General features: G+C 49.1%; 1 protein-coding gene across 4 annotated transcripts in view; it reads left to right on the top strand.

Annotated features, from left to right (window-relative positions):
* ADRB2 (adrenoceptor beta 2) overlaps window positions 1–22111 on the top strand; it is a 107175-nt gene that overhangs the window by 74498 nt on the left and 10566 nt on the right. Inside the window, exon 2 of one of the 4 annotated variants that reach the window (XM_073890894.1) lies at window positions 6747–6778. The exons of 2 other annotated variants lie outside the window; for them this stretch is intronic. In XM_073890894.1, the coding sequence (XP_073746995.1) occupies window positions 6747–6763 (17 nt within the window). In that variant the 3' untranslated portion in view covers window positions 6764–6778. Of the gene's footprint in view, window positions 1–6743; window positions 6779–22111 lie in introns of those variants that run through there. One more of the 4 variants, XM_025867279.2, reaches the window with a different exon arrangement.

The raw sequence follows: 22111 nt of genomic DNA, 5'->3' as shown, positions 1-22111 counted from the left end.
ATCCACGTCCTCTCATCCTTGGAGGCTGGTTCAAGAGAAGCAATGCCAGTTGCACAGTTCAAACTCCACTCTAGCCAAAAATCTAAGGTACCCTTGCGTTCAGGAGGAGCACCCACCCCCACTTGGGGGAGTAGGGCAGGGTAGCCCCTCTGGGCTGGGTGAAGCCGAGGTCTAGGCGGGACAACGTGTAGTCAAGAGGAGATCAGCAGACAGTCATCTAGCACCCAGTGACCGTGATGCTGGACCTTCTCTGCTGGTTTGAGACTCAGAAGGTCAACTGCAACAAGAAGGCCAGACCCTAAAGGCACAGTGTCTAAAAATAGCAGAGCTTGAAGGAATCTTCAAGATCCTCCAGAAAGAATTTATGACTTCCTCCTCTCTGTCTCTGTAGCCCTTTTCACAGATAGCATGCCGTGCTATAATTTATGGTCATGCATCTATCAAAAAACTCTATTTTATCCTCTGTTGCATGGCCAAAGCATGACGTCTCACTCAGGGTCCATTCAGAGAATGCTTGTGAGTGTCTGTTGAACCTACGTCTTTCCCCCTCATTTTACCAATGAGAAAAAAATGAATCAAAAAAACTGGAGAGACATTCCAAGCTATTATCTTGCGCAGGCTATTGACATGCTGGCCGAGGGCTTAGCTCCAGCCTGTAGCAATCAGGCCAAAACATGATGGTTTTCCATAGTGTATGATGAAATGGAGAGAAATCAGTCCCAACACACGGTGTGTCCTGTCCAGGCACAGCCTGGCAGCTACATTTTGAAAACTGCCTTGTAAGCAAAAGAGATTTACAAGAGTATCTGCCTAAGGAGGCCAAGCCCCCAAAGATGCTCTAACCTTCAAGGAAGAGTGTATGAGATCCATTTTGCATTAAGAAGGGGCTCCATCTCCTGCCCATTGAACCTTCTCAGATGTGTTCACAAAGCACCTTAAGTAGAGTTAGGCGTCCAGGTGAGTGGCTGAGTTGTGTATCGGGGACTATGAAGGGTCAATCTTTGGATTCACTCTTTGTATAACAGCCTTTGCACATAGACAAAAACAGAGAGAATGAAATCCTCTAACACAGTTCCTGCTGAAGTATTTCCTCAGAACACTAGTCCCCACATGTTCTTGGAAGTAAAAACTTGGCTTTGTGTGACCAAGAAAGATGGATAAATGCTGCATGTGTCTAAACCTGCTCTGGAGGAGCCATCATATACATTAGTACGTTAAAGGCACTGAGAAATCCTGCAGTGAGGAATTAGGTTGAGCTCTGTTCAACCCAGTATTGCACAAAATTATGTCACCAGGGAACACTTTCTCCATGTCATGCTTAGAACAATGGCTCTCCAGCTTTGTTCACAGTACACTTTCAAATTCTGGAATTCATGGGGCGCCTGGGTGGCTCAGTTGGTTGGGCATCCAACTCTTGGTTGCAGCTCAGGTCATGATCTCAGGGTCGTGAGATCGAGCCCCATGTCGGGCTCCACGCTGGGTGTGGAGTGGGTTTGGGATCTTCTCTCTCCCTCTCCCTCTGCCCCTGCTCCCTCCCCACCCCCCCTCAGAAAAAAGTCTGTAATTTGGGGCAGCATACTTGAAAATCAGTAATATGGGCAATGCATATGGGCAAGTCTAAAGTTTAACAAGTCTCTCTATAAGACTGTCAGACTGCATGGTTCACTCTGTGGCCCTCAGTCCTGAGCTAAAGGTTGACATGAACTTGGCTCTGCCCTGATCAAGCTTTCTTATAAACTCCCCAAACCAAGTTGCCACATCTTCCAGAAAAGTCTTCCTTGGAATGCCTTGGCATCACACCACACCCCTCTGCAGCCCGTTGATCCCACTCTGCGGGATATCATGTCTTCCACTTAGCTCAGAGTTCTCCCCAACAGGCATCATTGCAATGATGTGATGTGCAGATGAAGCAAAAATGAATTTTACACACATCCAAGTTTGGCAACACATTTGTAAATGCTTTAAACCACACAAGCTAAGAGCGCTGACCCCGGAACTGGTATTCCAAGGAGAAGGACCATGGAGAAGAGGCACTCATGTGAGACCTCAAGACACCTGCAGGTTTGGGTGGGAGAGAGGGGCAGGGCTGCTGGCCCCCCGGAAGCCAGTGTCCCTAGTCCCTGAAACACAGTGACGGGAAGTAGCATGTAAATCCCATTTTCCTGTTTCCAATGATTTAAACAACAAATTCCATTGGAAGGGTTTCAATGTTCATTTATTTAATTACATGCCTGTGATTTGTTATCTTTTAAAGCAACCTACCAGAAAAATACAGTAACCCTTAGTTAATTCTCATTAGGGAAATCATGATATACAGAAGGGCATCAGACAAAAGCAAAGACACCTGCATTCTCTTCCTGGTTCTGCCACTAGATGAGCAAGTAGCTGCCCCTCTCCGAGGTTCAATGTCCTTAGCAGCCAAAAGATGGGTTAGATTTGGAAACACTCTCAAGGCCAACACTCTGATTTCTAATATATGCAAAAATACTATTCTGGTTTCTAAAAATTGCACAAATTGGTCTAAAATTAATACATTAATGAAATGGTTAATAATTTTAAATAATAAGTTTAATGCTAGATTGATAAAACTAGTTAAAACGTAAAGGGTCATGAAACAAATAGCTATTTAATGATTATTTACCATTACCATTTATTTAAAACAACATGCCAGTCATTGCTCTGAGTTCTTTGCACCTTGTTATCTATTTAGTCTTACAGCATTCCTCCCTGTGAGCTGATGTTATTATTAGCTTGTTTTACAGATAGTAAGATATTAATCTGTTACAGAGATTAAGTAGCTTGGCCAGGAAAACACTGATAGTAAGTAGTGGCGCTAGAATTTGAATCCAGCAACCTGACTCTAATCAATCACGATGCTGTTGATTTTCCAAAATATCAAGCTTAGAGGTAGGGTAAGAGAAGCTGGTGTGTGTATCTTTTTATCAAATGAAGTGTGTGTGAAATGTAAAGATAGGAAAGGACACACAGCCTCCTAAAGGGCAAAGATATCTAAAAGGGGCTGGTATGATAACAAAACTAAATAGTCCAGCCAGAGCACAGACTGGAATCTCTCTCACCCACGCCCGGCGACCTGACATGCTGGACCCAGGATTGCTAAGTTGCCACGACAAGATTCCGGGGCTGGGTTCAGGAAGGAGCGAGGAGTGCACGGCAAGCCCCAGAGGGAGGAAGCGGGCAAGTGTCCAAGGGAAGGTGGTGGGAGCCTGACAGTGGAATTTAGAATCCTTGTATCTTCCAGCAACTTGGAAGCCGAGAGGTCATCCCATCAAACCTCCCACCCAAAACAGGCATTCCCTCTGGTGAGTGTTTACCCAGCCTTGCCCGAGTCTTCCCAGAGAAGCCTGCTCTGCTTACCAGAAAGCCTTTCCTATTGCTGGACACCCTAAGATATTAGGAAGCTCTGCTCCTTTTAATGAGACAAAATATGTCTTATAGTGATTTCTACCCTAGGTCCTGGTGCTGTCTCTGGGGGACCCAAAAGTGACATGGGACCCCCTCCCCCCTTTCCTATGATAGCCCTCAGAAATTAGGAGACTCAATGAGTCTCTCACCACCAAGCTAAAGAACCCGGCTCCTGCGGACCTTCCTCACTGGGCAGGTCTCGCCCATCACCACCTCATTATGTCCTGTGGGACTTGTCAGACTGGCCACGGCCACAGCTTACTCCCCTTGGTGTCCTCTGTGGGACCCAGCCCAGGACCAGCCACATAGGAGTAGGCGCAGTGTGACCGGTTATTTGAATTAAACTGAGCAAGGAAACTGCAAGAGGAAAATACGGCAAAAAAGGCAAGTCTGGGGCCTCGACAGCATTGCAGAGACAGCACCCAGATCCGTCTCTAGATCTGGGGCCATTTTCCAGATCCTCCCTGGGAGGAGCCATCTTCCCTCGACACGTTGTAGTTGGGGTAGTGGGGCACCGATCCCTGCCCAAGACTCGAAAGGGACATTTTGGGTATCAGCATTATGACACCAGTGCCTCAGCCCAGGGCCTGGCCCACAGTAGAGACCAGAGCAACACCAAATAAACGAATGAGCAACAGTAGCTTATTCTGCTCCTACCACGTGCCAAGTTCTTCCATGCATGACACATATCACCTCATTCACACCTTCCAGAGTCGTGATTATATTATGAACATACCCATTTTACAGACAAGGAAACCACAAATCCAAGAGGTTGGGAAGCATGCCCAGAGTGACTCGATTGGTAAGTGGAAAGCCACAGTTCAAACCCAGATGCGCATACCTCTAAAGCCCATGTTTAACTGCACCATACCGCCTCCTACAGGCTAAAAGGAAAGAGAACAAGGAGGCGGGTAGAAAGTTAACTCAGCAGGTTAAGTGTCTGCCTTCGGCTCAGGTCATGATCCCAGGGTCCTGGGATCAAGTCCCACATCGGGCTCCCTGCTCAGTGGGAAGCGTGCTTCTCCCTCTCCCTCTGCCTCTTCCCCTGCTTGTGCTCTCTCGCTCTCTCTCTGACAAATAAAATATTTTTAAAAAGTTATAATGCATGCAATGCATTTAGTTTTGTGAACATGTCACATGTTAGGCATTTAAAAAAATAATATTATTGTTATTGTTGTTGTCATTTATATTCCAGGGCACACACGTACACACACACAGACACACAGACACACAGACACAGACACACACAGACACACACACACACACACACACACCCTGGTCTTCTCTGAATTCTCTGAGTGCTTTTTCCACTTCCCGCCCTGTCTAGCCTTGCCTCGTCCTTCCTGTCTTCCTCTAACAACACTGCTAGACAACGATTTCTAAATTTACCTTATAATTTACCTAATTTTACTCAGTATTGCTCAGTAAATACCTCTGGAAACAAAGGTCTGGACAAACAAGTCTCTTGGTTAACAAGAGTACCAAATTCAAGCGCCATTATGGAACTACCTGGGCATCTGGGCAACATGGCACAGGAAATCGAGTTCCAGACTACTTAAGAGTTGAGATTTTTAGACCTGGCTTGGCCATGGATGAGAATTGCCAGAGGATTTTACATCTCTCACATCTTAGTCTTCCTACCTATAAAACTCAACCATCTATTTTTTGTTTTTTATAAGCCTTTTCTTCTAGTTAGATAAAATTCTGTTTCTATAATAAATCTTCTGCAGAAGGTCAATATATACAATATATAACAGAATAACAGCTCTGGATATAGGAGGGGGCCAGAGACCCTTTCTTGACTTCCCACGGTCTTGCCCCTGCCCCTCATCCCCCAAGGGCACCCGTAAGCCTTCATAGAGTCCTGCTTACATAACTCTTTGTGCCTCTGTTCCCTCAGTGGTTGAATGGGGATAATAACCACCCCCCCCCGACACACACACAGGGTTGGTTGTAACAATGAAATGAGTTAACACAGATAAAGCCCTCAGCATAGTGCCTGGACTAAAGTACTCAGTAACTGTTAAACATCACTATTATTACTACCGCCACTTGATGGCTAAGGTGCCTCTCATGCAGAAACATTAGGAATTTGTGATTGTGCGGATGCGTCATCAACAGGCGCCCACGTCTACAAATTATAAATTCCCCCCACCCTCCATTGTACCCCCTCCACTGTCTTTATGGACAAGGAGGAGATATGATGTTATTTTACAAGATGGATAAATTCCGTTTCTACGGAAAGCGTGTTCTACCAAACAACACTTCAATATTTTTTTCACTCCTTAATTTTTCTGACACACAGAGCTCCCATTCTGTATGCCGGGGTTGGGGCTGGGAATAAAAATAGAAGGGACAAGTAAAGAAAAAGAGAACTCGCATTAACAATGCAGCCAGTCTGTGTATAATGCCTAGTGGCCCATGCCGTCATTTGTCCGGCAAATATACATTGCGCAATTACTACGAGCCGAGCAGCATGCTGAGCACGTGGTGACAAGGAAGAAAAGCCAGGCCCCAGTCCCGAGGAGCTGCTTTCTAAGGGGGTCAATAGGCACTGCATGGACAAGATGATTCCCCAGAGCTGAGGGTGCAGGAGGTGGAGTGGGGCACGGAAGGGCCACCAGAATGCAGAGAATAAGGTAAGACTTGCTTCGATTGGGTTCGATTCCAGAGCGGAACAAGGGTGTAACCCCAGGTGAGGTGGGGCTAATGGAACAGCATGTACAAAATTATTTATCTAAGGGATTTCCAAGAACACTGCCGTTTGCTTCTATTAATTCGCTCCTAGGAGGACACACACTGCTTTTTTTGGGAACCAACTTTTTGTGTTCTAAATAAGCTCTTTTATAAACAGTTGCTGAAGGGACACTGGACATAAGCAACATGATTTTAAAAGATCCTAGCATTAATCTTCTCTTCCTGAGTAATAGGCCAGAGTCTTGTTTCACAGAACTTTTCATTCTGGGAAGCTAGCCTGAGAAGTCTTAATTTCCTATAAGGGACACTGAGCATGACTTTCAATACAGAGCCCAGGAAAGAGCTGAAGATATGGGGAAGACCCGAGTTTGGACGCTAGATTCTTACTAAGAGAACTTCCTCCCTCTCAACCCGTTTCTTCTTTGGTAAAATGTGGAGCCTGACACCACAAAACAGGACTATCAGGTGAGACAACAGATGGGAAAGTGACCTGGAAACATTAGGGCGTATAGAAGCCGTTTGTATTTATTTTAATAACTTCCTTTCTCTCTTTGTTTTCCTTGCTCCTGGACATAATGAAATTGGATCATTTTTATGGCCCCCATTTGTTTGTTTTGTTTAAGAAGGAAGGATCGATATCTAACAATGGCATTGCAATTCTCTCGGGCTCACGTGTCACCAAAGAATCTCCAATACAATCTGTCACAGAAGCCCATTCAAGCAAAGGGCCCCGTCGGGCTGATCCTAACAGCCTAAGATCCAAGGTGAGTAGGCCACCCCCCAATCCCCACCCGCTTAAAGACAGCCACGCTGAGCCAGAGTCCAGTTTCCAGGACGCTACTGTCTGGCCCACACGTCCTGGAACTTTTAAGCCTAGAAAAGCTTCTGTCCTCCTTCCCATGGTCCTCTCCTGCTCCCCTCCCACCTGCCATACCAGCTCTCTCCCTCCCGTGCTTTTCACATCTGAATCCACCACTTACCACCTGTGTGTCCTCAGATTGGTTAAGATCTTGGCAACTCACGGGTTTTTGAATCCATAAAAAGGACATGATAAAACAATCCACCCCCTAGGATAGTTTTCAGGATTTCAGGAGAGTCCGCACCCTAAAGACTTCACACGATTCAAGGCAATTCTCGATACTCAGAAAGGGTCTATTATGGTTACCAGCACCCATGTTTCCTTCCTTCCCTCCTTCCCCCCTTCTTTTCTTTCTCCCTTCCTCCCTCCTTCGCTCTCTTGCTTCGTTCTTCCCTGTTCTGTCACTAGCCTGGTGCCCTCCTTCCTTGCACGGCCCCTTCCTTCTGCTTTCCTCTCGTTCCCTGCCCTTGCCCTCGCGTGCCCCCGCCTCCCCTCACCCCGACAGCTTCCCCAGCCATGAGTCATGGGAGTTTGCTCCCGCACTGGCTCCTAAAAGCCTCTGGCTAGCAGGCTGGCAGGCTGCAGGGGCAAGACACAGGCCCAGGGCAGGAGGTGCGGCTGCCAGGGCCAGGATTTGCCAGATGGAGCCAGCCTGGTACTTGACTTCAGGCTACTTCTAGGACTCGAACATGCATTTATGGAGTCACCGGCCATTATTTTGGGGAACCATAAGGGACCCAAAGTCCCTGAGGACGAGGAGAGGATAAATGTTGTATTGCCCATCTTTGCTAGAAAGGGAGAGAGATTGATTCTGGTCGTTTTAAGACATTCTTTTAATATCTGGGAAACTCTCCACTGAGTCTTCGCTCCGTCTCAAGGGCAGGGGCCCTTGGCTGAGCCCTCAGGTTCTTCCTGGCTCCTTCTTTCATCCCTTGTTTCTTTTCCAGTTTGAATTTGGCATCCGACCCTGACACCCACTGACCTTTTCTCTCTCCTCTGCTGGACTCCCGGCTCCTGGAGGACAATCCTCTGCCCCATTACACCAAATTGTCTTGGCCCTTTGCCATGGGGGTTAGGACCATGTCATTTGGATTCAGACAGACCTGGGATTCAATACCGTCTCTGCCACTTTGTTCTCGTGACCTTGCACAGATCGGTCAATTTCTCTACGCTCATTTGCCCACATCCTCAAGCAACAAATACTCATCGAGCCCCTATGTCCCGGGCACTGTTGCCAGGTGTTGGGTGTAGAGCAGTGAACGAGGCAGGCAACCTTTGCCCTCACACAGCTTTGAGTGGGAGAAAGAGACAAGTGAAATCACAAATGGACAATAACAAAATAATACATTGTGATGAGCATTATAAACGAGACACTAAGGGACTGAGAGCTAAACAATGTTGAAGGTGGGGAGCAGAGACCTCTAGGGTACAATAGACACAATGGCCTAGAGTGGCATTTCTCAACCTCAGCGCCTTGGACCTTTGGGGCCCGATATCTGGGGTGGGGAGGGAGGCACCCTGCACATTGCATGTTGTTTAATAGCACCCCCCGTCTCTACCGACTGGATGCCAGTAGCCAACCCCCTCCCGCATTGTGGCAAGCACAAAAGCCTCCAAGATATGGCAGGTGTCCCTCCAGAGAGGCCAGAGGGGCCCAAACCACCCTCAGTTGTGTGTGGGTCACCCAGATTTGTGTTTGGGTCTCCTGGCAGCCACTGACTTGCACTGGTGACTCCGAATCAGTCATTACACCCTGGGAGCCCCTTCCCTCCTGTGTGAAATGGGGTGTTACTGGAAGGAATCACAGCCAGCAGCGTTGTCATAGGGATAAAGGAGGTAACCACCTGGCCCTAGCAAGCCCTCAGCAAGCAGTGATTACCGCTGATGCCATCATCATTACATGCTGTCCTTCCAACCAGCCTCTGGCCCGTTGGGGACAGAACTGGCGTGGGATCTTGTCCAGGTCCCCAGCCCACGGCCCAGAGGCCGGAACTCCTCACTAACCTGGTGCTCTTCTGCAGCATGAATGTGAGCAATCCCCCTCAGACAGGGCAGAGGAGACCCTCAGGGCCAAGTCAACGACTGTGGTTTTGACCCCAGGGAGTCCCAGTTCTCACCGACTTCCTATGGGCTCAGACTGAGGCTTTTTTGGTGACGGAGAAGGAGGCTCCTCCCTGCCCCGCTCAAGTGAAGGCTGTGCTCTTTCGGCAGCTCATTCCCCCACAGGGAGTGGCGGATGAAAGATAATATTGCCTTTGGTCTTCCTTTTGTCCCTTAAACAATTGAAGGGGCCTTTCCTTTTCCCGTTTGGCTGGTTTGAAGCCCCTAATTTGCTGTTGCGCGTCAGACCTCGCCTCCGTGCCGGCTTTACGGCGCAGCCAGCGGACCAAGGCACGTTTGTTTTCAGCTTTCCATTGCCAGTCTGGCGGGGAGCGGGTTGACATCTCGCTGCCTCTCCTGCTCTTCCAGAGCACTTCATGGGACGAGTTTGCATCCTCCCCCAGAACTGGATTTGAGGGAGTAAGAGTGTCAGACTTTCTCCAGCTCCCTAGTCTACTCTGTCAGGGAATGTGTGATCTGGGACACTGGGTGCAAATTCCACGCCTGTCCCCACCTCGTCGCCCCAAAACCACTTACAGATCTATGAGTCTAGGATTCATTTATCTTTACAGAGCCCCGAGTAATTCCTCCATGGGATAAATGAAAGCAAATCAAGAAGGGTGTCTGCCTAGCATTTTCCTCTCCTTCGGGATCATTTCAAATACTGTCCAGAGACCTCGCTCGTTCGTGTCTGTCAATACCTGCTCAAGCCCTTCACTGCTTCCAGATCCCGCACTGAAGCCATTTTGGCAAGAGCAGTAGGGTCCGATTTTAAAAATGGTATTTCCCCGAAAACTCTCATGTTTAAGCCATGGGGGCTACAGTAATGAGGAAGGCCCACCCACCTGTGAGTGCCATGGAATACTTGCACGGAAGTGCTCAGTGAGTGTTTGTTGAATGAGGACATGGCTTTGATGGGGAGATGAGAGGGCAAATGTCCATGGAACATCGGTCATGTACCCGGAACTGGCTAAGCATCTAGGTACAAAAGTGAACAAGATGCAATCCTGCAGACAAAGCTAGTCTTGGCGGAGACGGGGCTGCCTGCAGAAAATGTGGTGTCATTCAGGCAGTGCACAGAGAACGCTAGGTGCACACAGAGGGGTGGTACTCAGTCCAGGCTGGGGGTCCGGAGGCCTTCTGAAAAGAGATGATGCCCACCTGAGCCCTGAGAAGTGAGACTAAGTTAGCAGAAAGGATATTTAAGACAAGAACCCGAGGCATGCAAGGCCTGAGATCTGTGGGCACTTCAGCAACAGGGCATGACTAGAATGTGATGGAAAAGGCAGGAATTGGCCAAGGATGAGACAGTGGACAGAGGGCTAGGAAATGAAGGCCCCGTGTAGCAGACACGCAGCGGCCCAGACCCAGCTGCTCAGCCGCCCCAACCCCCCTGCCCCGCCTGAGCACCCCCACCCTGTCCAGCAGCGGTGGGGGGGGGCGTCCCCAAGGCCTGGTCATCGGGCCCCGCTGTGGGGAGACACTGAAGGACGATGCTCACTCCAGAGCTCCCCAGCACGCTGCCTGGGATTTTGACTTCTGCCTCTGCCCAGCCCTGCATCTGCCCCTTTCCTTACCCAGGTGTTGATCCTGTATAAACATCTCACAGCCCAAACTCTGGCCCCGTGTCTGCTTCCGGTGACCCCAACTCTCTCCAGAAGAGGGGATTTATCTGACTGGTCAGTGCAGCAAACTCAGGGTTGTGGGCCCACCCTCTCTTTTCTCAGGATGGGCTCCAGCAGAGAGGGGACCACTGTCTAGTCTGTGCTCGAGGCCATGCAGGAAGTTCAGTGGGGCCAATTCTGGGCCTGCTGAGAAGCCTTTGGCGGCCCGGTCCTGGAGGCATGGAGGAAAATCAACCACAAGCCCATTCACTCCCCATGCAAGCAGCACCCTACCCAATTGTAATCAGTAATAACTAGCATTTTAGTCTTCATCTATCTGACCCTCTGTTCTGAATGTGGGCAGCGAAGAAGGGTGTTATTTTCCAAGGCCTCTCAAATACCCCAACACTCACAATCCAATCCTTTAAAATGTCTTGATGTATCAATTTCTCAGCACTCAAAGAATATCAGTGTCTGCTGTGGGAGAAATAAATGGTCAGATAAATGTGTGTTGCTCTAACAAAAAATACAATCTCACCATAGGAATGTTGGCTGTATTATTCAGTGGGGGTTCTAGCTGTGCTCACCAGGGATGATGGACAGAAGCCTCAATTTAATTACGGCTTCAACATTCAATAATGTTGCCTTAGTGGTGAGCCACAGCATGTTTACCCAAGGGAGAAGCCGGTGAACTTAACCTTGGAGTATTTTGCATTAGGAATTCAGTGGAATATTTTGAGCCTGAGAACTACAGGACATTCTAATAAAAGATGAAAGGGTCTTTTCCTCTAATGTAAGAAAGAAACACCAGATGAACATCTTTCTTGGATCACCTGCTAGAGGTTGAATAAAATGGTAAGGTGTCCTCTTAAGGAACATAAGGTAAGAAGTCCATAGACCTTGTTCCTGAGCCACTGCCATCAGGGACTTTCTGAATGACCCGACTCCAGATATTTTAACTCTCTCGGCTCATTTCCATATCCATAAAATTGCTGTGATACCTGACATGCTCTCCTCACGAGGGGCTTATGATCAAGGGTGGTATTTGATTATAAATCATACTAAAAGATATCATTTATTGGCTGCTGGGTGCTAAAAACAATGCTAAGCACCTTTCATGGATTTTCACATGATGAAGTTGTTGCAATTGTCTCCATTTAACAGATGAGGAAATTGAGGTCCAGAGAGCTCAAGTAATTTTCCCAGGTTCTCACAGCTCATAAAAGCAGAGCTAGACCTTGAACCCAGATCACAGAACCCAGATCTATCTGATGCCAAAGCCCATGCTTTTATCCACCCTGCTGTCTGCTTTCTATGCTGAAAACAGCATGAGGGAATAGAAAAATACTGAGTGTCAGATGTGTCCCTCACCCTGTCTCAGATGAGTCATTAACCCTCTCTGGGAAGATAGAATAATGGCCCCCAAAGACGTCCACACCCTAATTCCTGGGACTTGTGAATGTGTTCTGATACATGACAAAGAGAAATTCAGGTGGCAGATGGAAGTAAGCCTGCTAATCAGCTGAGCTTAACATGGGGAGAGTATCCTGGATTATTCAGCTGGGCCAAAGGTAATCACAAGGGTCCTTGAGAGTGCGGGGGACAGGCACAGGAGGTCGGGTGCTGTGATGGGAAAAGGGTTCATCCCATGCTGCTGACTCTGAAGCTGGAAAGGGGCCACGAGCCAGGGAATGCAGGCAGCCCTTGGAAAGGAATGTAGCCCTGCTGGCATCTTGAGTTGAGTCCAGTGAGGCCTGTGTTGGACTTTTAACCTACAGAGCTGTAAGATAATAAATGTATGTTGTTTCAAGCCAGTAACTCTGTAGCAATGTGTTACCGCAGCAGTAGAAACCAATGCACCGTGCACCTGCTTGTAAATGGAAGGGTTGGGCTTAAAACTGATTGCTCAGGCTCTTCAACCTCTGGCATCCTCTGAGTTTGGCTTTGTACAGTTCTTTCTAAAGCATGGGAAGAAGCACAGGAGTAAGTGACTTGCTTCTGGAACTTAATAGGCAACCAACCGGGGGCCGAAGTCTCAGCTCATGTCTACCCTACCCATTGTCCTCTGCCCCTCTCCTCCCCGCCCCGCCCCCCACCAGCAGAGGCCCCCTCCAGGTTCCTCAGGCTGACAGGCAGCTAGGTGGGTCTGGAGCCAACAGTAGAATAGAACAGCCGCCCTTTGATCCTCATACCTTTAGTTCCTGCAAAGCTGCCTAACGGACATCAGTCCAAAGTGGCTATTTACTTTAGAATATAAGGAGTGGGGGGTACGTGGGTAGCTCAGTTCTTAAGTGTCTGCCTTCGGCTCAGGTCATGATCCCGAGGTCCTGGGATGGAGCCCTGCATCGGGCTCCTTGCTCAGCAGGGAGCATGCTTCTCCCTCTCCCTGTGCCCCTCCACCCTGCTCATACTCTTGCACTCTCTCTCTCTTTCAAATAAATAAATAAAATCTTTAAAGAAATAGAATATAAGGAGTGGGAAGAAACGTGAAGAACTGAGAGTGAGCAACAGGGATTCTACCCCTCCTCCCTCCCTTCCACCCCCCCCCCCCCCCCGCCGCAGCTGCTCCATGTTCTGGATGCATTCCAAAGCTTCTTGAAACAGAACCCTGCCGAACAACATGTGAGTCTCTTGGTGGTCCCATGTCACATTTTCAGGAGCCATAAGACACTTAAGTGGGAAGGAATCAGCCAGGTGCTGGGGCTGCTAATGATCAGCAAGAGGTCATTACCTAGGGCCAAGGTCTCCAGGCATTTTTTGGGGAAGGGGAAGTCTTAAAATGGACAACTGGAGACGGACTGGGAGGGGGTGGATAACTAAAAGCTCTGAGCAGAGAGGAGAGGGCACTTGAGGCCCGTGTCCCTCCAGGCTGGGTCTCCTATAGAGAGCCTGGCTGGGGGCACATGCAGGGGCTTGGACATCTCTGCAGGAAGAGACGTGGCCTTTGCCACCAAATCTGACAATTCATAGGAGCACAGGATGAGAGACTTGGAGGCTGCAAAGTCTGCTCTTGTACCACCTTCTCTATTTTTGCCAGAAGCATAAGCCCTCCATGCCACTCTTTACAGTCATGTTTTCTTTAAATGACTCCATTTTTCCCTCAAGAAATTTATTTTTAAAGGACATTTTTTTTTATCAGCATCTATGGTAGAAACTGCTAGTGCTCCCCCTTTACGGTCTCCCTCCCTTTCCAGACACATGGGAAAAACGATAATCCTGACACCTTCTGCCCCCTGCACACACACCGCCTTCAGTTGAATGGAGGAGCCTCGTGATGGTCTTAGCCAATGGATTATGGAGGTAGTGGTGTGTATTTATTAAAAAGACACAAAATGATTCTATTTCTTTTTGTGCCAGTTTTGTATATTCCTTCGATGTATCCATAAGTCGATCGATTTTAGAAATATCTGGAAGTATCTGGAAATACCTACAGTATTACCTCTGGGAGGCACCCAGGAAGGAGAGGGAAGGGAGACAGTGATTAAAAAGAAGAAAGGACTTTAACTTTACCTGTATTAAGTTTCTACAATGAAAACATAATTGGGTATTACTTATGTAAGTAAAAGTTAATTCTAAGGCGCAGCAAAATTTAAAAAGGAAATACAGCAAGTAAGTTCTGTTGGAACTCTTTCTCCAAGCATCTGAGATGCCGAGCTAAAGGTTTGTGCTCGATGCCGCAGGCAGCCGGAAAGCTGAGGAAGGTGTGCGCATCACTGTGTCCGGCGTATCTGAGCTACGGGGTGCCTCCTGAGGGGTGGGGGACATGAAGACTGGATGAGTGAACATACACAGAGCGCCCCCAAGAGCGCCTGGACCAGTGGGCGCTTTGTCAGTGTGACCTGCTGCTCACTGCCCCCCGCTTCCCCCTCCGGCCACATTGGCCTTTCCCGTGTTCATGAACGTGCCAGTGCCTTCTGCCTCAAGGTTTTCATACGGGCTGTCCCTATTCCTACCACTCGTTCCTTCCTCTCCTTCTCGTCCTTCAGAGCTCAGCTTAAATATTAGCAGCTCAGTGACGCCCTCCATGGCCTGCCCCTCGGAGCAGCTCCCCAGCGCACTGCGTGTGTCTGTATTCCTGATGTCCTTATACGCCAAGCATAGACCGTGCAATTTGTTTAGAATAAAGGGTAATGATTAGCCTAATCAGTAGCGTGTCTGTAGGAAGACCGTGGCCCTTAGGTGGTGGAGCCCTTGCTCCCTTGTGGCATTTGCTAACGCCCAGGGGAGCCTCCCTGATCCCCTACCTTACTGTACTTTTCCCTGCTAACATGCAGCAGCTGAGCCTGTGCAGTGCCAGACAGCCTGGGATCAAGGGGTGCCCGGTCACCTTACTTAGTGTTACTGCCCATCGCCAAGATCAGTTTCTTCCTCCACAAAATGAGGCTAATATTTTCTTCAGTGAACGGAACCTGAAAAAAAAAATGTTAGAAGTAATTTAGGCGAGAAAGGCGGAGGATACTTCAGGTGGTAGCCCAGAAGGGTTGAAATCAGGCGAAAGAATTTGTCAATCGGAAGAGATAGGAGCATGATTACATTATGCAATAATTCACATTATTCAGTGTAAGTGATGTTATTCAATATAATTATGATGGTCACAACTGATATTTATTAAACGGTTGCTATTAGGTTAAGTGCTTTCAAAGCATGGTTTCAATTAATCTTCACAAGCACTATTATTCCCACTTTACAGACGAAGAAATTAAGGTTCAGTGAGCTGGTCCAAAGAAACAACTAGAAGATGACAGAGCAGGGACTGATCTCAAGTCTGACTCCACGGCCCCCGCTCTCAACCCCAACGGCAGGGGGTTCCTGACTAGGCACTGTGGTCACTACTCCTCTGGGCTCGGAGCTGATCACCCACTCCCTCTCACAAGCTCTCTCGCTCGTCCTGTGGCATTTGAATATGATTCCTGATAAGACATTGCAACACGTGCCTTATCTCTTGCAACTGTCAACTTCCTTTTGAGCCAACCCCTTTCCTATCTTTTCCTTTCCAATCCTTCCTGCATGCATCACCAAGTTAAAGTGCCTGAGCTCGGCCTTCATCATGGAAGCCAGGACTCCGCCCCTGCCAAGGAATGCCAGTGGCTCTGGGGTGACCTATGGCACAAGGCACCAATGAACGTGGTGACTTCTAAAGGGAGTTCCACCGTGAGGCCTCAAGAAGAGAGCAGCCGAGAGGGCAGGCCAGCTTCGTCTTTACTATACAAGTATGCCCTGCATAAAGTGTCAAACTTGGGACACGTACTGACGGAACCGCTTTGGGTGTAGATATCAGAGACCCAGGCTTGCTCTGGCCACGTCACTAAGTGGTGTCTCTGGGCCTCAGTCTCCCCACTGGGACTATGGAAATGACCAGCCTGTCTTACAGCACTGGTGGTGGGTCCAAGCAGAGACAGTGGACAAGACTGGTGGACACAAGCAAAGTATACATGAAGTGTACATGTCAACAAACCCAGGAAGAATTAAGATTAAAAGCATCACCTCTCTCTAGCATTTGAAACAATCTCTTTTCCCTTCCTTCCACACATCTCGGCTTCCATCAATGCCGATCTCCTGTTCGGCCTGTTTCGTCTTCCTTGCCCCTCCGGATGCCATCTCCTCCCTCCCCATCAATGCAAATTATAGATCTTTGGGCCTTAAATTGTCCTCTCTGATCCAACAGCCTGGCTGCTGATTTAGCATGACCTGGAGTAGCCACCAGCATAGACGCACCTGTCACTTCTATGTTTGTTTACGTGGTCTGGATCCTCATCACCTCCCTGTCTCTTCCCCAGAGATCTCTGGCCAACCCACAACAGGCAAAAGCTGAATGGGTCAACATCTCTATTGTTAGACCTCTCTGCTCAAAAGCTGCCAGATGAGGCGCCACATGAGGGTGCCCACAGCTCTGAGGACCGCTGTCCTGCTCTGGGCCAACCTAGCTCCCTGCTGCCACGGTCTCATGAAAGGGAAAGGGTGGATAGGCCAGCAACTAGAGGGACAGGCCAAGGAGATTAGGGTTCTGATTAAAATAGTCCTTGTCAAAAGCCCAGACACTGGCATGATGAAAGCCCCCCCCCTTTTTTTTAGCCCGGAATGAGGGGGACCAGACCATTCCCTAACCCCACAGATGGCTATCCTGGCAGGAACCATGGCTCCTCAGCAATAGCAACCTCAAGGGCATCAGGTTTTTAGCTTCATTTAGCTTTAGCCAGGGCTCACCTGTCCCAGGTGGTTGTGATTATGAATAAATAAATGCCTTAAGCTGGAGGAGCTTAACTCTAGGCTTTGAAATTTAATTCCTTGTACCTTCCGCCACAAATGACCCCGTCTCCCCATTGCTGAAAACTATGACTGCCGATCTTCCGCAAAGCTGAATTCTAGGTATTTTAAATTAGTTAATTAATTAATTAGTTCATGAGGCATAAATAAATGTGACCCTCGTTTACGAAAATTAACACAGGTGAAAGAACTCCACTGCGGTGAAAATCCACATCACAAATGGTTGACTCCTTAAAGTGAGATCCCTATTCCTGTTGGGAATATAATTTGAATGACAAAAATTCAGTTTAGCCACAACTTTTCTGGAATACACATGATAGAACATAAACCAAGGACAATTGGAAGGCTGAGTGTCATAAATCCTCTCTACAGAAAGATGGCAGGCAGGGCAGTGATCCCCAGACCTTCACGTGCATCCGAATCACCCGGAGAGTTCATTAGCACGCAGGTCTGGGGGACTTCCCCCAGATCTACCTGATCATCATTTGGGGGATGAAGCTCAAGCAGCTACATACTTAACCAGCTCCCCAGTGATGGGGAGCAGGCAATCTGAGCCACACAGAGAGAGGCCCTGGGCTAGGTCTTGAGGTGGCCGTCCTCCTACACCTGAACCAAGTTTCCCCAGAGCTTGTAAGTTTGGAGGTTCAGCCCCTGGCACACGCTCAGTCAGAGGCCATCAATTCTGATGCCTTTTCTCAACCAAGAGTTGGACCTCAAGCTCCTGTGACTGAGAGCCTCATACACGAGCACCCTAGGTATCTAAGGTACCAGTTCCTACAGGCAAAAGCTCGGGATTGAAATGCTCTGCAATTACACAGATGAGGGAGCAGAGGACAGAAAGGGGAAAGGACTTGCCCAGCAGCAAGTGGCAGCCGGCTGGACAGGTGGGCGGAAGGCCCTGTCTGCTGATCCCTCTGCCAGTGGCTGCTCAGCCTCTACATCTCCAGTAAATGGCCCTTCCTTCCAGAGTGAGCTCAAGACCCAATCAGGTGCCCTTGTTACCTCCTGCCCCCAGGCTCCGCCTTTCTTCTCTGCACTAATCATAGTGAGTAACTATGTATTATTTCTCAATGTTCTTCCCAGCTAGACAGTGGACTCCATGAGACAGGGACCTCTTTTATACACTGGAATTTCTAGCACCTTACCTAGGACTTAGCACAGAGTACAAAGTCAATAAATATTAATTGGAAGGCTAGACACACAGAAGTTACAATTGTCTCTCCTACATAGTGGAAAATAGGAATATTGAAAAGGAGAGGGGTTTGCCCATAGCTAGGAACAAGTCTGTGCCATGGGGCCAATGAAGGCAGAGGAGACGCTCTCCCGCAGGCCCCAGTATCCAGGGATGGATCAAACAGTCTCTGGCAAGCCTATATTTTTAAATTTTATTTGATGAGTCTAGGGCATAGACGGAAGAGAAAATGAGGGAGATTCACCCTTCCCGTTCTCCAAAAGGGGCCGGGGTCCCTGAGGCCACCCAGCTTTATGGTTTCACATCGCCCTCTAGTGGCCAGGATACGTCCCCAGAGGGTGTGATGTTCATCAAAAAACCGCTTAAATAAATTTATAGGTAGGCCTGGCCTGAGTACAATTAATCATTTACATATAAACGAAATGTATTAAATCCGTTGAGATAGTCATGGATCCACTCGACAACTAAGCGCCTTGCCTAACACACGCCTGGAACAGTGTCAGCTAAAAGGAGGTAGCAAGGAGCATGTCGGATGCATCCCCCGCACACTCCTGTCTTAGAGGAGGACTGGGGCATTCAGTAATCACACAAAACTGGGTGAAAGCCCCCTGTTACAAGCGTCGGGAAGAAAACATACAGAGTGTGAATAGAAAGTATAACAAGCGATGGGCCCTCTTCAGGAAGACTTCTCTGAAGGAATCAGGCTTAAGCTTAGATGGGAAAGACGAGAAAGAATTAGCAAGGCAAAAGTGAGGAGTGGGTGGGAGGGAAGGGAAAGGCAAAGAATCCTAGGCAAGAAAGAGTTCTGCGAGCCTGAGCTAGAGAAGACCAGGTGGCCAGGGGCGGAGAAGGGCGCAGGCTGAGGCTGAAGAAGTGGGTTTGTGTTATTACTCCCACCTCTTTCCCGTTAATGTGGGAACTGAGGCCCAGAGATGCGACCTGAGTTGCTTGTGGTGACGCGGCTCCCGAGTAATGATGGAGACGTAGAGGGGGGCCAGGGCGGGTACCGCAGGACAGAAAGAGCTGTGGGGTCGGCCAGAGCACTGAGGCACTGCGTGGCCTGGGAATGAAAGAGGGAAGGCCGCAGCTCATCCAGCCCAACACGCACTCAGGTGACAACGGCTGGAAGGTACGTGCAAGGTCACCTCAGCCTCCTGCCCATCCGACAAGTGAGAAAACACCTGGAGAATGGAGACTGGTGTCGCAGGGAATGGCAAAGCACCGGCTCTCCCGCCTCACATGTACTCAGGCCTGGGGAACTCACTGTGGCCGAGATGCTCCAACCTGGTGGCCCAGCCTCAGACGAAGCTCCAGTTCTTCGGAAGGGCTCCCCCCACATCTCCTCAGAATGCTCCCTCTCAGCCTCTGAGTACTTCCGTCCTGGGACCCATCCGCCACCACCTCAGGGGCGGGACACTTCAGCATCCACGTGGACAAGCTACCCATCCGCCCGACCCTGCCCTCCAAGCTGCCCCAGCCCGGACCCACCAGCAGCTGCCACACTCAGTACCTGCCATGGCCCTTGGCATGCTGTGCCCTCCCTCCCTGCGGGGCCTGCCCACAGACCCTTCTCCCTCAGACCACTCTTCTCCCTTCTCACAGCCTGGCTGACGGCCACTCATGCTCTGGGTCTTAGCTCGGCCATCATCTTCTCCTGGAGCCCCTCTGCTGGACTCCCCCATCAGAGCCCCGACCTCACTGCGTTCTCCCGCAGACCTGAGCACCCAGAGGTCAGGGCTATGTATATCTCATTTTCTTCTGGGTCCCCTGCAGCTAGCTCAGTGCTTGGCACTTAGAACGTGCCCAGAACTATTCCTTAAACAAATAAATGAAGGCAAGTAGGTTACTCTAACCCGAATCGCCTGCTATTCACCACCCCACGCGGCCTTTCTCAACCCCATCAGTCCATCAGCCTCCGCCCTCTGACATCTAAAGAGGCCTGCTTACTGCAATCTTCTGGTCTGAGAGAAAGAAAACCATTCCATCCCAGCCCAGGCAGCAACTCATCAACTGTATCACTAGTGGCAACTCCTGGTGTCCCCCAGTCTCCCTGGGGAAAGCGGAGTGAGAAGCAGTAAGGAGCTGTCTGCATTTTAGACTTCTCAGGCTTTCTATCTGCCACCAACACTTGTTATCTGGGGGAATGCACTTGAGAGGTGGATTTTCTTTCTTACCACTTCCAAGCATTCTGAGGTTTGGCTCTCTCTGGGTGAACCTGCAAACCAGAACAGACCTCAGGGCCAAAAACCCTGTATAAGGTGGCTCCACAATGAAGCAGCTTATCCCCCGGCTTCCTGGCAAAAGGGATCCTGGTGGCTCTGTTCAGTCAAGGGCACCTATCTATGAAGGTCTACTATGCTCCAGGATGTGGCCGGTGTTTTCCATCAGTGGAAGATAGGCTTTTAGAGCTCCCACTCTAGCAGGAAGTGCAGAATTAAGCAACTTATTACATTATTTGAGCACAGTTGAGATGTAGACCAGGGAGGAAATGGGCAAGGTGCCAGGAGAACACAACCTGAGTGGCCCGGGCTCACCTGGGAGGTCAGCAGCTGCCCCGAGGCTGGGACCTTCCAGGACCTTCCGGTTGAGAGCTAAAGGATGAGTAGGTGTTCGTTAGGCAAAAAACCAGAGTGTGTGCACCTGTGATGTGTGTGCGTGCACGTGTGATGTGTGTGCGTGCACATACTTGTGGGTGCACGCAAACACGTGTGAGCAATAGCCATTGGTGTAGTGTGTGTGCATGTGCACTTGGCCCTCCTTCCCACCACACTAGGTTGTCTTGATGCAGATTTCAGGGCTTCTCTGCATGGAACAGTGGTTCTCTGTACATTTTTGGCTCGCAGATCGTATCAATAACAATAACACCAGCTGGTCCACGTTAACTGTGTGCCAGCCATTGTACTAGACCCTTGCTGTGTGTTCTCTCATCTACCCCAGCAGTGCCAGGAGGCAGGCATGACTGCTGTCCCATTTTGCAGAAGAGGACACTGAGGCTCAGGAAGAAGAAGGGTCTTTCTCAAGGTTGCCCAGCAAGATAGCTCTGGAGCTGTGATTGGAACACAGGTCTGTCTGACTTCGAAGCGTGCGCTCTAGTTCACTGAGCAATCCTTCCCATCAGGAAGGCAAGGGCAACAGTGGAGGCCCACATGGCAGGTGCCCCCCCCATCCCGACATCCTCCCAGCAGTGAATGGAAAAAGTCTTCAGTGAAGCCCTGTCCCAGTTCAACCGCCAAGTCCCCCTGTGACCTTGGTAACGTCCCTCCTCCTTCGTGGCTCTCAAGAGCTTCCCGAGCTCTGCTGTTCCACCGTGATAGCTTGGCTCCCCCACCCACACACTGCGGGCAGATCACATAAGCTCTCCGAGGCTGTTTCCTCATCTCTAAAGTGAAGCTAGCAGCAGCGCTCCCCAGACAGGCTGTCATCGGGATTAACGGCTCACGCACACAGAAGTCTCAGCCCACTGACTGCCTCATCATGCCTGCTCAGCAAACTGCAGCTGTCCCTGGTGCCAAGAATCCAAAGGACCTGGGTTCAAATGTCCCCTTGTGCCTTCTCATGGCCATGTGACCTTGGCAAGAGCTACTTTACTCTCCAACTTTCCTTGCTCGTAAAACAGGAATAAAAATAGTACCTACTTCATAGGTTTGTTGGAGGAATAAATGAGATAATGCCCAAGCACAAAGGGATTGCCCTGCAAATGGTAGCTCATATTATTATTTGCCTGTATTGTGCAATATGAGAAGTCAGGATTATTCGGGGTCTGATTTTGTTCCAGTTCAGTGTTTTAGAAGAAAATGTAAGGAAGCATCTGGCTTGACCATGTTTGCTAGAAATTGGTTTGTAAAAATTTTTTTCTAAAACCAGACCTGACTCATGGGTCAATGGAAAGTTAGTTTTCCTTTGGCTCTGAGGCCAAGAGGTTCGGTGCAGTTTATTCTGGTACTAGCTCACAGTTTTGTTAGGTTCAAGGCC

This window comes from Callorhinus ursinus, unplaced genomic scaffold, assembly GCF_003265705.2.
Source record: "Callorhinus ursinus isolate GAN/ISIS: 27379988/994484 unplaced genomic scaffold, GSC_fseal_2.0 scaffold3, whole genome shotgun sequence".
NCBI classification, from domain to species: domain Eukaryota; kingdom Metazoa; phylum Chordata; class Mammalia; order Carnivora; family Otariidae; genus Callorhinus; species Callorhinus ursinus.
Note: the sequence above shows the minus strand (reverse complement) of the source record. Positions and strands in the feature narration are given on the sequence as shown.